Source organism: Desmodus rotundus, chromosome 3 (genome assembly GCF_022682495.2).
Source record: "Desmodus rotundus isolate HL8 chromosome 3, HLdesRot8A.1, whole genome shotgun sequence".
Classification (NCBI taxonomy): Eukaryota; Metazoa; Chordata; class Mammalia; order Chiroptera; family Phyllostomidae; genus Desmodus; species Desmodus rotundus.
Window position 1 is genome coordinate 432,073 of NC_071389.1, and position 18,630 is coordinate 450,702.

An 18,630-nucleotide genomic window follows, 5' to 3' on the forward strand; every position below is an offset into this window, starting at 1 on the left:
CCAGCAAAGCCGTGCACCCCCCCCCCCGCCCCCCGCCTGGGAGAACCAGGGGAGGAGCAGCAGGGGTGCTCCAGGGTCCATCCCATGGCCCCAGTCAACTCCAAAAGGCCTGGATGGAGCTGGGCGGGGGCAAACGGGCCCGGGGGACCGAGGACTCTGAGCCCCTCCCCACGGAGGAGCTCTCAGATTCACACCCCAGCAGGTCCTTTCTGTCCAGGGTGGCTATACATGAGGCCCCACACATAATAGTAAAATACTTAAACTTTTTTTTACTCATCAGTCTTCGTTAGTGTTTGTATATTTAATGTGTGGCCCAAGACAACTCCTCCAGTGTGGCCCAGAGATACTAAAACGCTGGCCACCCCCTGAGGCCCTGCACCCTTCCTGCTTCTTCCTGCAGGACAGGTGACCACACCCACAGGGACACCCAGCTTCGAGACCCTTGTGGGGGGACACCTGCCCAGCCCTGGGCCTGCCAGTGCAGGACCCCACCTCTCCCGCATGTGCCCAGGGAGACCCAGCCCTCTGCCCTGTTTTCAGGGAGGTTACAAAGAACCAAATAAAGGTGTCACTCAAGCCAACTCTTAAAACAAGTCCATTTATTGAAAGGATCTGAAAATAGTAATAAGGCTTTCAACAACATTTAATAAATTTTAAGAATATTAACAATATGAAACATTAAGAATTTACTTCAAAAAAATCCAAAGCTTTCTCAATCACCCCCCACCCATGCTGCTTCAGGCCTGGGTTGGCACTTGCTTTTCTATCTAAACATTGATGGGTTTCAAATGCCACACTTCTGCCCCTGAAGCCGGGGGTTGGGGCTGGCCCCCCAGCCGGCAGGCAGCCGAGTGGTGTGCGGGGGCAGTGAGAGCAGGCCTCCGTGTCCAGCACCAGGCACCGCCAAGGTCCAGACGCCAAGGTGCCGCAACAGGGACAAGGGGAGGGACAGCACTTCACCAACACGCTCAGGCTTCGGGGCCAGCTTCTCGGAGACCCGGCTGAGGGTGACTGCACACGGGGCCCCGGGCGCCTTCACACACACATCAGATTGGGATGCATGTCCCCCGAGTGGGCAAGGCACAGCCCTACCCATCACTGCAGACCTGAGCCCCAGGGAGGGCGCCCAGCCCCTCCCTTCGCCCTGATGTAGCTAGTGAACGCACCGCTCAGGGAGACATCAGTGAATGGAAACAGGCCCGGGTTTCGGGTGCCTGCTGGGCGAGGGGCCAAGGCTGCAGGCAAGCCCAGCTCCGGCTCCAACCCTGGGCTCCACACCAGCTCTGGGCCCCACTCGGCAAACGCGTGTGCACGTCCTCATGCGTGTCCAGGCGGCTGGCCAAGCGGGGTGGCGGCTGGAATGACTGGCTGTCCCTGTAGCCCAGGGCCCATGTGAATGCCACCCCCCACACCAGCTGGTTTGTGACAACTGCGAAGCCATGTGGCTTCCTAACTGAGACTCCCCCACGGTGGCCATGCCGGACTGGACAGACGGTCCCACACCCGTCACACAGAACACAGACACAGAACACGGCTCGGCTTCACGCCCGTACGAGGCTTTCTCTGAGCCCGCGCTCCAAGTGCGCAGGACAGAACGCGGACACAGCACGTCCGAATCTGAGAGAATCTAAAAAGCGCACATGGGGCTGGAAATGCCTTCCAGCCTGGGGGGCGCGGCTCCGACGCGTGAGGAATGTGTGTGGGCTGACCTCTCACCTGGCCACCACCAGGCTCACGGGCCACAGTGTGACACTCTGCTGCACCCGTCACACCAACGCAGGGGCAGGAGACATGGCCTGGGGACCATGTGGGAGGGAGGGGACCCATCTGCCTGCCAGCCTGCAATTGCTTCCCAGGGGCCCTTCAGCTGCCTTCCCCTAGAGGGGACCAAGGGGAAGGTGCAAGGCTGGGGAAAGCGTGTGCTTCAACACCAAAGGGCAGGCCCGCGTGCTCTGCACCCTCTCCGCCTTCTCCACGCAGCGGACCGATGCACGGGCGAGCTGTGTGGCTTCCGGAGCCCCATTTGTTCACTCACTTGGCTTATTTAGAAATGCAGAAAGAGGTCAGATTTGAAATATTAAGAACAGCTGATCTGGTTGACAAAAGGCAGATTCTGGGCTTCTTTTCCAGCTGCAGTCAGTAGGGACGTGACAGCCGACGCCCACGTGGGCACGTGGCCGTGGGCAGCACATGTGCAGCAGGCACGCGGCTAGCCCTCCTCCTCCTCCTCCTCCTCAGCCTCCTCCTCGGCGAAGTGTGCCTGCCGCTTGCGAACATTCCAGTGCAGACACTGGGCCAGGCTCTCGAACCAGTCGCTCACAGGGTCTCGGACGCAGATGGAGGGGAGCGGGTAGCACGAGGTAGTGATGCTGATGCTGGGGGCGAGACGCTGCACGCTGAGCCCACCCCCACCAAGCAGCACCCGCCTTCCCGCCCAGCCCACCCAGGACCCTCCCCAAGGTAGTGCCCACCCTCAGCAGCAAGGAGCCAGCCATTTTGGACCAGCCTGGCCCCAGCCCCGGTGGTACTGCTACACATCCTGGTACGGAGCCACTCAGCACACCCCAGCCCCTGGAGGGACCCCAAGGGGCGTGGGGAGGGCAAGGGGACGGACGGAGCAGACAGGCACCACCAGGAACAGCAGCAACGGGGCCATGCACAGCACCTGCTGATGGGCTGCCCGACAGGCGTGGGGTGCCAGATGTGACCGTGTGAGATGAGGACCCCTCTGGACTGCTGGTGACAAGCTGTGCCTACAGGGCCCATGTCACCCATGGCATGGGGATGAGGGCCGCAGGCCAGCACACCCAACTCCTCACGCCGTGCTCTGGTCCACTGCCCACCCACCTGTCTCCATGGCGGATCTCCTGCCTCTTTCTTCCGTCCAGGGACACCCAGGCGGTGTTCCTTGCTTCTGGTGACAACATGATCTGAAGGGGCCAAGCAGGACAGGTGTGGACAGCTGTGCTATATGCAGCCAAGCCCCTCAGGCCCCTGCCCTGGAGGGTGGCCCCAGCCAGGGGGAACTGTGGAACCTACTCCAGGCCAAGGCCAGTTCCAGGCTGTAAAGGCATTAACTGTTTCTCACTGACATCAGCCCTGCAGGACAGAGGACACATGTCCATCCAGGCCCAGAGTCTCCAAACACCCACACACAGCTGCAGTGCACAGCTAGATAGGGCTGGCTCCAGCTCACTGAGAGCTCTGCACACACAGCCTCACCCACCAGGGCTGATTCCCACCTGCGACTGCTCACCCTGCCCCCATCCAACGTGCCTGGGCTGGCTGCTTCGGGTGGACAGAAAGCGTGGCCTGAGGGGCTGGCCCAGCGCCTAGCCCCTGTGCAAAACAACCGGTAGCAGCAGGAGCCTCACGGACAGGAGGGAGGCCCTTCCAGCACTAAGCAAGGTGGGGCCCGAGGCCAGGGGACACCAAGGGATGAGGCTGCCTTAGGCCAGGACCTGAGCCCAGGACTGTGGGCCCCAGGCCATGAGTCAAACTGGAGAAGGTGGAGAAATGGGCTCTGACCTTAAGATCGACCCCTGCGGGGACCACAATGGGCCGGAAGGACAGAGAGTGGGGGCAGATGGGCGTGATCATGATGGCCGGCACGTTGGGGTGGATCATGGAGGCCCCGGCCGCCGCTGCATATGCCGTGCTGCCCGTCGGGGTGGAGACGATCACACCTGAGGGACAGGCTGCGGGGTCACTCTCCACGCACCGCCCCACCCCTCGTGGGTGCCCAGGGTACCCAGGACAGACCCAATACCCACATACCGTCACCCTGCACCGTGGTGATGAGGTGCCCGTCCAGGTAGACGTCCACGTTGGACAGGTAGGAGGAGGGGCCTCTGTCAATCACTACCTCGTTCAAGACCTGGGGGCGGGGAGGCCACACACTGAGGGGCCAGGCAGCACCTCCGGGTCCAACCAGAGTCCCCCCATCCTGCACCCCTCCCTGGGGCCATCGCCAGGGTGGGCAAGGCCGGGGGTCCAGCGGAGGGACGTGGCCACAGACCTGGTACTGCATGACCTGCTTCCCGGCCTCTGTGTCTCGGTCTGAAGCCAGCACCCCGTTCTCACTGACCCCATTGGGGCTGGCGGTCTTCTTCCCTCTGAGCTCTTTCACAACCTTGACCTTCAGCCGGCTCCGGAGAACAACAGCTGCATTCCCTGGGGGCACAGGCAGGTCACAACCCCCCGACCCCCCAGGAACCCTTGCCTCTCTCCTCCCAAAGTGAGAGCAGTGCTCCCGCCTTCTGAGACAGCTTCCTGCTACGCAGCAGGGACAGTGGCTTCAGCCTGCGACCTGCTCAGCCTGCCTAACGCTCAGACAGATGCCCGAACCAGTCAATGCTTGCAAGTCCGAGTCCTGAAAGACTCGAACGTCGCTCTGCACGTCACTGAAACCCCAGAGCCTCGGGTGGGGGTGAGGGCTGCGGGGCCGGTGGAGGCACTGAGCAGAACATGACAACCACCACACAGAGCCTGGGAGACGGTAAGGCCAGGCTCAGAGTTGCGTGTGGGCTCCAGAACGTGGCGACTCACCCTGGATCACCTGTGTGACTTGGGTCTGAAAGTTCTCAAAGTTGAAGGGGGTCAGGAAGCCCAGGGAGCCCAGGTGGAACGCCATGACCGGAGGCACGCTGCCCTGTGAGCCGATGGGGCAAGTGACTTAGCAGCCAATCCACCCACAAGTCACCTGACCACAGGTGTCCCAGGGTCAGCGCCTGGCAGGGGTGAGGGGGCTGGGCTGATGTGACCTGACCACTGAGGTCAGCAAAGCCAGGAGTGGCAGAGAACAGCCCTGCCCACTTCCAGGCCCTCTCCAGCAGCCTCGACGCCTGACCTCCTCATGCCCCTAGCAGGGGCCCTGCAACACTCCGGACGACCCCCGGGGGCCCCCTGCAGACTCCTACCCTCTGGTGCCACCCAGGGCTCCCCACCCACGTCCCGAGAGCCAGCCCATACTGCTGCTGGGCCCCAGCTCAAAGCACCAGGCAGAGCAGGCCCAGCGCCTGGCCGATCCGCCAACCACAACAGAGTCCAAGTGCATGCACTGGACCGCTGCTGGCTCGGCCCTGCGGCACGGACGGACGCTTGGTGGGAGCCCGCACCTGGAAGAGTGAGGAGGCGTACAGCAGGGTCCCGTCCCCGCCCAGGCAGATGATGAAGTCTATCTGGTTGGAGATGTCATCATAGTCTAGAAAGCAGAACAAGTGCCATCGTCAGGCTGCCAGCGCAGGGCCAGGTGCCAGGTGCTCCCACGGGCACAGGACCCGGGCGCTCGCCTTCTCTGAAGGTGCAGAACTTCTTCTTCACTGGCCCGAAGCTGTCATCACACACGATGGCAGGGTCTTCTAGAACCTTCTTCTCCACATACACAATCATGTTCTTCTCCTGGGAGTAGATGGGGCGTCAGCCCCGCCGCAAGGCCCCAGCCAGCTGTCTCCGGCAGCCCACGACTGTGCAGTGAGCCTCCTGAGCCCGCCAGCTCTGCACCACACACACACCTGGAAACCTGGGCCAGGGGCCAGCCCGGACCCCCTCTGTGACTCCCCGACACCCAAGGCGGGATCCTGCTGGTGTGAAGGCTGCCCCCAGCCCTGCCTTCTGCTCACCTCCATCAGGTACACACAGAGCTCCTTGAAGGGCTGCAGCAGGCTGGCGTCCCGGATCTTCTTGATGACGAGTACGCTCTTCGGGGACTTGCTCCATGTCAGCCGCTGGCTGGCAGGGTCCTGGATGTGCCTTTGAGGGAGAGGAGCGTTCCCACCAGGACAGACACAGCACACGCATCCTCGACCGTGCCTGGTCCTGTACACGCCCCATGGCTGCGCCGGCCACATCCAGAGCGGCCGGCCTCCCTCCCTCCAGGTGCTGGTCCCACCTGGAAGGGCCTCCTCACTCAGGAGCCAGGTCTCCCGCCGTACCCATGGCTCACCTCCGAGGTCTCCCAGAGTCGTGTCCCTTTTGTCCCTCAGGCAGCTCCTGGGGCTGGCCTCCCGGACACACCTGCTCCTGGAGCTCCCCCAGCAGCTGCCCCTTGCTCAGTCCTCTCCCCCCACCCTCACCTCCTCCCCGCACGCGGCAGAGGGCGCTGGCTTCCTACTGACGCCCAAACCACCAACGGGGACTGTGCCCCGGAGACACTGCACACCCTCAGACAGGGCTTCCTGTTGGCTGGGACGTGGGGGTGCAGCCCACGTCCACACCACTGTGCGAGTGACCCAGCTGGCGCTTCCCTTTTGCAGCTGGCAGTCACCCTGTCTGAAGTCAGTGGAAGGACCTGGGGGCAGTGAGGCTCCTCAGTGACTGTCCCGGGGAATGCAGGTCACGGCACCTCTGCAAACCAGGGAATGCACAGCACGGGGGGACCCTGATGTAAGCGGGGCCCCTGGATGACAGTGGCGTGTCTGTTGTGACACATACACCCTCTGTGGGGACGCTGATAGTGGCGGCCGCTGTGCATGGGGGGGCCAGATGGAAAGTCTCTGTACCTGCCCCTTAATACTGCTGTGAGCCCAAACCACTCTCACAATTTGTTTTAAGAAGCAAGTGGGGGACTTGCCTGAGAAGGGCGGCCACCAAGTCCCGGAGACGTGGTCTCGGGTGCTGCGAGGGCTTGTGTGGGGTGTGGCCACACACACTGTGGTCTGCAGGCCCTCGCTGAGAGGGCGTCCCAGGCAGAGTCCCCCACTGTGACTGATCACTGTGTAAGTCACGGGAATGTCCCAGGCCGGCCCGGAACAAGCCAGGACTCACGTGGAGAACACGGTCCAGGCTGGCTGCCGTGGTCAGCGCACCCCCGCCTGCTGCGGCAGGGTGCATGGCAGACTCCTTTCCTGGCACATTCTCTGATAGACACCCTGCCGAAGCTGCCTTGTGCGGCAACAGCTTCCCAAACTGCCGATAGCTACGCTGCGAGTGTCACTGCCAAGGCCCATCTGGGCGCCTCTGCTGGGGTGGCCACTAGAGGCCCCTCCGGGAGCCTTGCTGCCCTGGGCTCACGAGCACGGAGCGCACACCCCTGTGCACTCATGTGCGGCGTCTGGGTCACACTTCGCTAACAACGGGCAGGCAACGCACACACCCCCAACATCTCTGATTGTGCGTTTGCACTACAGACCTGATTTCTGATCCCCGAAGCTGAAAGCGCTGCACCTCCCCAAAGGGACAAGCTGAAGGCAGTGTGAGACTCAAAGCCAGGAGAGCAACCCGAAACGAACCACCAGCCCAGCACCACAGCCACCCTCCGCTCGCAGGCTCGTCCTGCTTGACCGCCATGCACAACACCAGGTCCTCAGGCCGCCCCTCACGGCACAGCCCAGCAGCCCTCCAGAAGGAGCTCTTAGGCTGGGCCCGGCGGACAGGCGGCACTCCCCAAACTGCCTGGCCCTCTGTGTGGCCTCAGGCCTTGGATGGGTGTGGGTGGCTGCCCTGTCTGAGCCTGTCTTGTGTGCCGGGAGCTCATGTGTGGCCTCAGGTCTCCGTTTAAGAGGAAGGACACCTGCGTCCATGGTGAGGTTTGGCTTCACAGGAAGCGAAGGCCCCCACATCAGCCTCTCTGCTGCACCTCACTTTGGAACAGCAGGAAGAAGTCAGGTTCCTGCACACCCAGCTATGGCACTGGTGGGGGACAAGGTGGATCAAGGGAGTCCTGTCCCTTTCACCAAAGACGACGGCCCCCCCCAGACAGAGCGGGGCGCAGGGCTTAGCGGGCCAGAGCCGCTTCCTCAAACCCCACCCACAGCCCCGAGGGCCTGTCCAACAACTCCACCTGGCCTCGAGGAGCAGCTCAGACGCTGACCTGGCTCGGCCAGGAGGGACTGGAGGCTCACTAGGGCAGGGTGCGGAGAGGCCGTCAGGGTGGCACTGAGGCCAGGAAGGAAGTGCCGGGCTCCGAGCTGCCCAGCCCGGGGCTGCAGGGAGGGGCCTGGAGGCAGCAGGTGAGAGGCCATAGCAGTGCCAGGCAGGGCAGGGGGACACTGGGGTGGCCAGGTGACCCGGGGGTCTGCTGTGCGGGCACCAGAGGAGCAGGATGGGGCAAAGGCGGGATCAGGACCCAGCGACCAGACAGCACCTGGACAGGCAGGGACACAACCGCCAGAGCCGCTGGCACGGCGTCCGGTCCTCAGCCCCAGCGGGAGGGGGCAGGCCAGGCCCTCCCCGGGAGGACACAGTGCCCACACCCAGTTGGCCCTACAGTTCTGCGGGCAGCCTGGAGGTGGTGGCACAGGCAGCTGCCAGGCCCCACGCTGGTTGGGGCTGAGGAGCAAAGACCCTCAGATGGGTTAGCGGCCAAAGCACAAGGGCCAGTGGCCTCTCCCCTGTGGCCACGGCTGCCCTGGAAGCTGGGGACCCCGCTGGGGTGAGCTCACCACAGGTGCCAGGCGTGGATGGCTGCCAGAGCTGAAATGGAATTCTGATTTTTTTAAACGTAAAGGACCAACATCAGGAAAAGCACATTAGTGTTTTCTCAGGAGACACCACACAGCCAGGCCCCGCGCACCAGGGGAGAACCTGGACCGGTGGCCAGCCTTTCAGGCCCAGTGAAATTGCCCTAACTGCTCGGTGTTTAAACAGTGTCTCCTCTGGCACCATGCAGCCCCCGTAGGTGCAGAGGCGCCCCGGCCACGCCCCTTGGGCAGCAGCTGCGAGGCAGAGTCTGTCTCAAACGAATACATTTCTGTTAAAACAGGCCAATGTCTTGCATTAACAATAATTAAAGAAAAAATGCATGAGTATGAAACGTGTCATTTTTCTTCCTGGAGTTTTCACTAAACAAACCCAAACACACACGCAAGTACTGGGGCACAGCCCGCCCACCGCACCACGTTGGAGCGGCTTCTCACTCCAAGCACTAGAACCTTCCGCAACACAGTGGCCCCACCAGACACTCCCGGGGGGCCACCCAGCACACTCACATGACGGTCTGGGGGTTCTGCAGCACGCAGGCCTTTGGTCCAAACGTGGTCACCGGGCAAGGCCCGTGCAGAGAGCGCGTCCTCCTGCGGGGAGAGGGGGGACGCGGCGGTGATGTGCGGCGTGGACGCCCTGCAGGCTGCAAGCGGCACGCTCTCAGAGCTGTCTCCGTCCGCGCCACGCCGTCCTGCGGCCGGTGCGTTCCGGAAACCCTGCCTGGTCTGCAGAGCAGACCTGAGTGTGCACGCTGCCCAGGTGGTGGCAGCAAGTGGAGACACTCGGAGCACCTGGAAGTCCTTAGAACAAGGACCCACCCCAGAACAGGGGCACGAGAGCTGGGGTCGGGCTTGGAATCCGATTTCGTGCCCGTCCTCCCTCCCCCGCTGCCAGCACCTCTGACCGGCCCGGCCGCCAGCACGCCAGGTCCCTGTCCTCCGCCTCGGAATGGGTGTGTTGCGCGAACCCTGGTGCTGCTTACAGCACCCTTGCTTCAGAGGCAAGGCCCGGGCCAGTGGCTTGCGCCAGGGCGCCGGGCACTGCCACAGCGCTCGGGCCTGGAGCGCTGGGCACTGGAAGTCTCGTGCAAGCGAAGCACAGCTGGCCTTGGGGATGGGGCGAGGCCACTGCCCTACTGCCCTGCACTGGGCCTCCGCCCTCCACCAGGCCCGGCCAGATGCGCAGCCACCACTGAGGACAGGCTGGAGTTGGAATTGAGCTGGGCTGTGCAGGTAGGGCTGGGAAGGCGCGCCCACGCGGCCCAGTGCACGGGCACCAGCACAGAGCCCAAGAGCGCCCTGGCGCGTCTCCGGGGGCCCGGTACAAAGTCCTGGAGGGTGGACCTCCTCACCTGAACTCCTTCGTGCTTGCCAGGGCGGGCGCGGCAGACAGGCTGCGGGACTTGGCCCGGCCGCGGATGGGGCGGCCCAGCGCCGTGTCCTCGTCCCCGTGGCAGGTGGCACAGTGGTAGGACGCGTCTGCGCTCAGCCCCTTCCGCACGCTGACCTTCTCGGGCTCCATCTCCATCCCCGGTGAACGGGGGCTTCGGTCCGAGAAGCGCTGATCCCTTCATCGAACAAAACACAGCAAGTGGTGAGTGCACAGCCACGTCCGTCCACACCAACGCACCTGCTCCGCGGGGGCGGGGGGCTGGAGTCTGATGTTCCAAACAGTTTCCGTCCAAAGCTACTGAAGAACTCGAGAATCTGACTGTGGTTTTTAACAAACCTAGGGGAGCTAGAAGGCAAAGAATAGAGCCCACCACGACAGGGCGGCGGCCTCTCTCCCCAGTCAGGTGGGGTGCGGCCATTGGTCGAGAGAGTCTGGGTGCGGGTTACATGCCTCTCAGCCCAGAGACGCCAGGTAACTGTGGCGTGTGCACGCAAGAGCAGCCACGGCGGCGCGCCGCACTCCATGCCCTGCGAGCAGCGCCTGCGAGCTCACCCAGTGCCAAACCACACCCCCAGACTGACCTGCGTGACCCTCAAAGACAACTCCAACTCCCCAAAGGAGTGAACACGGAGGACATGCTCAGCCAGGCGCACCCTATGAGGCATTCACAAAAAAGTGACCACATCCAACAGGTGAGTTTATTAACGAGGACACGGGAGACACACTCAACACACAAAAACCAACAGTATCTCTGTGTACCAGCAACAAACAAGAAACTGAGATTTAAAAACACCACGGTCGGCAGCATCACACTATAAAACATGCAGGGAAGCCACTGGCAAAAGCAGTGCAGGACCCGCTTCCCATACGAGTCCATTCGGGGCTGTAGCAGCACCCGGGGACCAGGCGACACTGTGAATGACAACACCGCGTGCGTGCTCCTGGAGAGTTCTGAGACTTCAGGAGGTTGAAGTGGACTTACTGCAGGGATGGTTTTGAAACAGATACAAATTATCTAAAAGCGTGGGACTCTTGAAGGGGATACAATGTTAGACGTGAACTGTACCTCAGTAAAAAAAGGGGCAACATCCAGCAGAAACCAACAGCAGACTTTCTCTCGAGAATGACACGCTGACCCTAAAACGCCCGGGAGGAAGCTGGACTGCGAGGTCAAGAAACGGACCACTAGCCAGGGAGCGGCCAACGTGACCACTGGGATCTGAAAGGCACCAGCACCAGCTGGTTGGAGACACAAGGCCCATTTTGGCCTGATGTATGAAAACACCTGATAGATTCGTTCACTTCCTCATCACAAAACCTGTTCAAAACAAGTAGCAGCCCCCTTTACCGCGCACTGGCCCTGACGCTTCGCCGGAGTTAATCTACCCAGTCTTCCCACAGCCCCGGGAGGCCAGTGCCAGGGTGAGAGCGAGCTGTCCCATAGGGGGCACAGCCGACGGAAGTCAGGAGCCCTGGCCAGTGTGGCCCAGCGGGCTGGAGAGTTGTCCCGTAACCAAAAGGTTCTGGGTGTGAGTCCCCGCTGGGGCACACGCCTGGGCTGCAGATTCGACCCTGGGGCAGGGCGCACGCAGAAGGGACCCAGTCCATGCTTCGCTCTCCCATCTAACCTCTGTGTCTAAAAGCAAAGTAAAACGATGTCCTTGGGTGAAGGTTGAAAAGAGAAGAGAGTGACGAGCTGTCCCCAGGAGGTCTGGAGGCAGCCCCACCCTGCTGAGGAAGGCACAAGTCAGAGGACACTCTAGTCCCCTCACCAAGAGGCTACCAAGTGTCAAAAAGAGAACCACTGCAAATACGGGGACGGAGGGTGTCTGAGTCCGTGAGGAAGAAGGGGACAGATCACACAAAAAGCAGCTGTGACTGAAACGGGGCAAAGGTGGCAGGAGACGTTTACTTTCCACTCAACAGGCAGGCGGCGCGGGCCCTTCTGTGGCGTCCCCTCTGTGTGAGCAAGAACCGAGGAGCAGGGACAGGAAGCAGACGGCCCTGCCGGCCCAGTACTGCTCATTCCCCCAGCATGGCTCGCCCTCCCCAGGGCCCCACCGCTAGGACAGGCACAGCTGGCACCTGGGCCAGCACTCCCAGGCCCCTGCCCACAGCTACAGGGGACAGACATGGGCACCCAACGCAGCAGAGACGCCCAACAGAGGCGCCAAGGCACAAGCCAGCCAAGGGCCCCGGGAGAAGAGAGGACCCTGCAGACCCCCTTCCTGGGCCTACAGAAGCAATGCCTGGCTCATCCCCTTCTGAGACACGGCCAAAGGAACTCCGAGGAGCACAGTCGGGGTGCCTCCCCAAGGCTGCAAGGGGCTGGCACCTGCAGGGGAGGAAGGTGTGCCTGGGAAAGTCCCACTGAAGTACAAGAGGCTCAGGAAATACCATTGACAAAATAATGGAGGAAGTGGCTCAGCATGGGGCTCCAAGCTGCAGCCACTCGGGGACACCTGTGGTCCCGAGCTCACCCGTCCCACACCGAACCTGCAGCCTGAGCCAGGGGGTGGGGGTGGGGGGATGCTGCAACCCTGGATGTGGGAAACTGTCACTCCGAGAAGGCGCAGGAATAACGAGCTGGCTGGGTTGCTGCAACCCTGAGAAGAAAAGCGATGAATGAAACCCGTGATGCTGAAATGTTCAACATGGTTGTGATAAGTGCAGTCGCCAGTTTCTGCCGTGTTCTGTCTGACGTTACGTGTAACAGATTCAAAGGGACAGATCAGTCAACGTAGTTCTCGTTTGAATGGCCGAGGGGAGCGAAGTCTGCACGCTGTTCCCCGCGCAATTTATAGGTTTATTAGTTAGGAAGTCACGTGGCCCTGGCCAGCTCGGCTCAGTGGGGTGGGCATCGTCCCCCACAGTGGACACAGGTTTGGTTCCCAGTCGGGGCGCTCGCCTGGGATGCAGACCAGGTTCCCCACTGGGGGTGCACAAGAGGCAACCACACATGGATGTTTCTCTCCCTTTCTTTCTCCCTCCCTCCCCCTCTCTCAAATAAATAAATAAAATCTTTATTAAAAAATCAAAACCCTACTTTAGAAAAAGCAGTCGCATACACTCGGCACTGCACAAAGCAGTGCCCGGGGCCTCTGTCTGCTGCTCAGAGGATGCCCGCCCTGCCCTCACCCCCCACCCCTGAATGCCACAGTCCCCCCACCCCCAGCCGCACAGTAACGAGGCCCAAAGCAGGTTCCAACACCCGCCACACTGCCCTGGGCGAGAACCAGGACACAACCTCCACAGCCCACGTGACACCTCTCAGCTTCTCCTTGCTGTTCAAGAGTTTCCGAGCCTGGGGCGATGGTCTGTGCTCTCCGAAAGTAGCCTCAACTCCAACCCAACACACCTTTGAAAAGAACTAACCCATCAACAGCAGGGTGCGCTCTGGGAGTGCAGGGCTGGCTCAGTCAGCAGACTGACCGGCAGCACTCCGACAGGGGAGCAGGGAAAACCCCTGGGTGCGTCAGCGGAGGCGCGTACACCCGCATGTGATAGAGATTTGCGTCGATTAGGAACAGAGAGGAGCGCCCGAACTTGATGAGGAACGTCTACCGAAAACCTACACTAACCTGCTCTAGGGTGAAAAAACAAACACCTTCCCGAGCTTGGGAGGAAGGCTGGATGCACGCCACGCGGCAGGGCAGAGGGCTGAAGGCCGAGGCAGGACTCCGGCGGAGCAGACCGAGACTGGAGCAAAACTGTCACGTCTGGCCTCCTGGCGTCTCTGGAGGCCACACTGGATGAAGTAGGGTTGTCTTGGGCCACACGCAAAATGCACTGTGACACGTCAGCACAAAGAAATGTCATGATGTCTTAAGTAGATTTACAATTCTGTGATGGGCTGCATCACGGCCGGCCAGCCGCAGGATGGACACCCCTGACAGAAGGCTTATGTGCTGGAAAGAACCAAACGCTGATGAGAGAGACCAGAGAAGGCGAGAGCCAGGAGCAACGGGAGACTTGCCGGCTCCTGGGCTGGAAGGGCCGGCTCAGCGAGGACACCTCTTCCCCCAGAGCGGTCCAGGGTTTAACTCGACGTCCACAGAATCCGGACAAGACTGTCTGGCAGAGAGGGACACACATCCAGATCTGTGCAGAAGGTGAAGGCCCCAGAGCTAGCAGCACTAGGAAAAGGCCAGCAGGGATAGGACGACTCTTGCACAAAGACCTGCCCTCTCCCTGCAGCAGGCCGGCCCGTGGCGTTGGAAGGCAGACCCACAGGCCAAGGGGCAGAGCCACACAGCTGCTGAGACGGCCTCTGCCGAGGGCCCACGGGAGCTCTCTGAGGAAGGGAGATCTTTCCCCAAGTGGCCCTGGAGTACTTCGGTGTCCACAGGCAAAGAAAGCAAGGCCCCCTCAAACTCCACACCCTAAACAAAAACCAACTCAAAATGGATCAAGATCTATTGTGTTTAGTATAAATCATAAAGCACCAAACTTCTGTAAGAAAACACAGGAGCCGTTTTTGGGACTCGGGGCTACAGAGAACTGTTTATACATGACAGGAAAAGCACGGTCCATAAAAGGCAAAGAAATGTACAGACCCGGCCTCACTCGGATCCGGGACCTGCCCTGTGGAAGACCCTGGTACGAAGATTCGAAAACAAGCTACAGGCTGGAAGGTAATACTCGCAAATTCGCTGTCAAAAGGCACCGGTATCGGAAGGACACAAAGACCTCCCACGATGCGGCAGCAAGAAACCACACAGCCCACCGGGAAAGAGGCGGAGAGGTGGGCAGTCGAGAGGACAGCGCACAGGCCTATGCAAGGGCGCCATCCACCAGGACGTGCAAGTGGACACCTCGAGGGGATGTCAGCAGACACCTCCCAGAACTGCCAAGAAAACCGAGCCAGGGGTCGAAGAGACCCGACCCGCACAGGGGTTGGAATGGAGAGGACAGCACCCCAGGAGGCAGGCTGGAAGGTCCTTATGAACCCTGAACACTCCACCTGGCACCTGCACCCAGCACCTGTCCCAGAGGAAAGCTTGAGTCCACGTAAGAACCCGCACGAGGGAGCCCACGGCAGATTGACCGAAGCTGGGCCGGCAGAGGGAGGGCTGGACACACCATGGTGGTCCGCAGCACAGCGGGAGGGTCTGCGGAGACCTGCCCCGTCTGGGCACCCCCAGAGCGGCACGCACAGGGCCTGGGCGGGCTGCCTGCTGTGAGGACAGTCACACACAGGTGGACGCAGGCGACACCAGCGAGGCCTGATGAGCCTGTGCTGCCCGCCCGCCCTTCTCCAACGCCAACTGCCCGCTGTTCTTACCCTGCATGTGAGCAACGCCTGGCAGCCGCAGCCAGGAGGGAGCAGGGTCGGTCTGAACCACGTCCCCAGAGGCCACAGTGTTGCAAGACAGCTCGCAACCAGCCCGGCGGGCTTCCTCCTGCAATCGCAGGTCCCATGCCTGTCAGGTCAGGGTCAGGGCCAGGCCCCCGGTGGGGGTGGATGGGGGTGGATGAGAGGCAACCAATCCACGTTTCTCTCCCTCTTCTTCCCCCTCCCTTCCCCTCTCTCTCAGAAAAAAAGAGGCAGTTAATTAAAAAAAAAAAAAAAGTAAGCCAATGAAAACAACAAAATGCAAACGTATCTAAAATTCTCTACTACACTCGACCTGGAGACCATTCACATTTACTTGACAAGACTAACTTGCTAACCGGGCAGCAAATTAATTCATGAAAATATCATATCGAATATGAAAACTAGCTTTTAAAATTTATATCCAAAACACATTTTTGACAAAAGGGGGTCAGGACTCACATTTCATTCAAGTCCGTTTGGTGTGTTAACTGTTCTAAAAAGATGAAATTCGAACTCTGCCCAAGTTCATTCCCCGCCCTGAATTTTTGCCAACAGCCTCTGCAGGGGATTCCAGACAGGAGCCCGGGCCCATAACAGGGTCCTCCAGGCCAGCGGCAGGACGTAAACGCACAAAAAAGTCTACAGGCGCCACACACACCCCAGAGATCACGACGACCCAGTGCGAGCTTTCAGCGCGACCGCTCGGACCCAGTGAGAAAGGAGCGTCCACTTGGCGACACAAGCAGGAAGCTGTTCAGCGAGTTAGCGCTGAGTGGGGACAAGTCCCTGTTAACTTGCCTTCTCTCCTCCCCGCAACAAACAATGATGAGCCAGGTGCTGGCAAGGACGTGGGGAAGCTGGGCGCTCGGGGATCCGGGCCCACAGGGCGCTCGGAGGGCCAGGTGGGTCAGGGCCGGAGCAAAGGGAAAGGCAGCAGCACCAGCTACCAGCTGCCCGCAGGCAAGACCGCAGGCGCGTCCGCAGGCCCGCAGACCCCGAGGGCCCGCCCCGCGGGTCCCTCTAACTGCTCGGACACTCGGGCTACAGAGAAGCTGCGATTCAGGTAATAAAAACAAAGGCCACAGACTCCCCACAAAACACAACCCCCCCCACCGGCCCCCGCCTCTTCAATCTGCTGGAGGCACCCACCTTTTCTCAAACGTCTCTCTCCGGAAAGTCGACTCTTTCCTGCTTTACTTACTATCAGGGGCACTGGTCCCCTCCCACACGGCAGCCACCTCCGCTCCCCAAGAATGCTGCTCGGCCGGCTGGGGGACCCTTGTCACCGTGTGTAAATTGCACGCGGTTTCGGCCGGCAACACAAGCCAACCTCAAGTTCAAAGAAAAAAGCCCAGAACTACCTCGAGAGCCCGCCTCCGGGGACAACCGGGTGCGCACTCGCTCCGCCCCTCGGCGGCGGGAGCAAAGGTGACTACGGGGCAGAGTGCTGGCGCCGCGCCGGGGACAGAGGGCAGCGCGGCCCGGGTGGGGGCAAGATGCGCGGAAGGAGCCCCCACAGGGCGACGTCCGTGCGCCGGGGCAGTACCGCGCTTATCCCGGCCGAGGGCGCGGCCAGGGCGACTCCCGGGCCACGCGGAGCGGGCTCGGGCCGCGGCCGGCGACAAGAGCAGGTTACTCCGGACCCAGCCCGCCGGCGGGGCCTCGGGGATGAATGCCGAGCTCTAAGCCCCGACGGAGAGCGGCGCGCCCTTGCTGGCAGCGTCCCGGGGGCCGGGGCCGAGTGGGCGTCGTCCCTTCAGGCCCAGCCCACGCCCGGCAGACGCCTCAGCGCCGAGACCGGGGCAGCAGCCAGCGCCTCCCTGCGTCCACACCCCCGGGCCCTGCGAACGCAGAGGGCGGGCCAGGCCGAGGGGCGGCGCGCACTCACCGTTCGCTGCTGCGGGCGCCTGCGGGGCCGTCCGCTTGCGGGGCCCAGCCCGCGGACTCCGCCGCCCTGCCGCTGCTCGTCGTCGCTAGCCGCCCCCCGGCGCCGCGGCCGCCCCCCGCCCCATGGCCGCCCGGACCGCGGCGCCGGCACTCCTAGCTGCCCTGCCGCCGCGCTGCCAGTGCGCACGCGCGCCCTGCCCGGCGCAAGCGCCGGTCCCGCGCACGCGCCGCGCCCCGCCCCGCCTCGCGCACGCGCCCCGCCCACATCGTGCCTGTGGTGCCGCGACCACAGACCCCGGCGCGGGGCGGTAGGAGGCGGCCCTGGTGCAAGTGGCCAGACTCTGGCTGCCCCCGAGGACCATTCGTGGTCTCCAGTCACCCCGCCGCGTCGGGAGCACGTGTGGCCGCCCGGTCCCCCTGACCCGCCCCGCCCCCCCGAAGCCTAGGCCGGCTGACTGCCGTCCGCGTGAGTGGTGACACCACCCACCAGGGTTCCGTGACGACTCTGCTTCGAAGGAACCTGTTTCGGGAACCAAAACTCGGTGTGAGCACCTGCGACTGACAGACCGGCGCCCCTGGGCTGGCGGCGCAGCTGCAGGGAGCGGACCGCGCCCACCTCCAGCGGCCTGGCTGTTCCATTCACACTGCCCGGCCTCAGTGGCTCTGGGCCTGCGATCTGAGTGGGGCCCCTGGAGGGGGACCCGCCGACGCTGTCCCCCCACCCCAGGAGCACCCGGAGACGGGGACGGGGCCAAGGCCTCAGTGCGCACCTTGCATTGCAGCTTCTGGTGAAGGTGCCGCCTCCCAGGGGCCTAGGCGCTTCTCCCAAGGCTCACCCTGGTCAAGGCTTTCCCACCAGGGCAGCCTGGCGTCGGGTCCCACACTGAAGAAGCTGCTGCAGGGGCACCGCAGGACACCGACCCGGCAGTGCACTGCGGGATGCTTCGTAACCTGATGGTTCCCCCAGTGCCAGCCATCATTCCTCTCTACACCGGGGTCTCCTCAACAGGGAGCCCCCCGCCCCTTTGCAGCAACGTGGCCCCCAGCTTACCCAGCAGCCCCCTTACCCCCCTCCACTGTTGTCAATCTTCTCTGGCTGGGATTCCTCGCCTGCTGTCCACTGACCTGGAACACTGCAGGTCACAGAAAAGGACCTGTCTCGCTGCTGTCCTGGGACCACTGGGCAGTGAGGGCACCGAGAATGGGTGAAAAGGGGGTCAACAGGGGACTTGGAGGGGATTTCTCAAGCTCTGTAACTTCCCCATGTGTTGTTTTGTAAAGCCAACTTCTCTTCCCCAAAGTGACAGCTAGCCACGCCCAAAGAACGCAAAGCCTCCAGGAGTTGCATTTTGGGTACATTCCCATTAACATAACTAGTGCCGGACCTACCACTTGCCAGGACCTGACACTGGGCCTGGCCTCCCAAGACGCTTCTAGAGATGGACAGTCTGCAGAGAAGGCACCAAGGCATGAGCTTGGGCAGTGTCACTAGCCAAGGACAGAGCAGGCACCCTTGAGGGTACCCGCCCTCTCTGAAGTGAAGGGATGCAGGTGTGTGTGTAACCATGGCAACCCTCTGTCCACCATGGACCTGAGAGGCTGGCAGGAGCGCC

General features: G+C 62.0%; 1 protein-coding gene across 6 annotated transcripts; it reads right to left on the minus strand.

Annotated features, from left to right (window-relative positions):
- Positions 1-577: 577 nt before the first annotated feature.
- NADK (NAD kinase) lies at positions 578-18,239 on the minus strand. Of its 6 annotated transcripts, none has more exons than XM_053919975.2 (12): positions 18,143-18,239; positions 9,773-9,988; positions 8,928-9,011; positions 5,622-5,751; positions 5,292-5,400; positions 5,118-5,203; positions 4,549-4,651; positions 4,019-4,173; positions 3,778-3,877; positions 3,529-3,698; positions 2,848-2,930; positions 578-2,375 (listed from the first exon to the last, which is right to left on the minus strand). In XM_053919975.2, the coding sequence occupies exons 2-12, from the start codon at positions 9,946-9,948 to the stop codon at positions 2,210-2,212; spliced, it is 1,362 nt and encodes a 453-aa protein (XP_053775950.1). In that variant the 5' UTR covers positions 9,949-9,988; positions 18,143-18,239; the 3' UTR covers positions 578-2,209. The 6 variants fall into 6 exon arrangements, with proteins under 6 accessions (XP_053775950.1, XP_053775951.1, XP_053775948.1 ...); XM_053919976.2 differs by having other exon boundaries at positions 18,085-18,165; XM_053919973.2 differs by lacking the exon at positions 18,143-18,239 and adding an exon at positions 17,019-17,208.
- Positions 18,240-18,630: the final 391 nt, after the last annotated feature.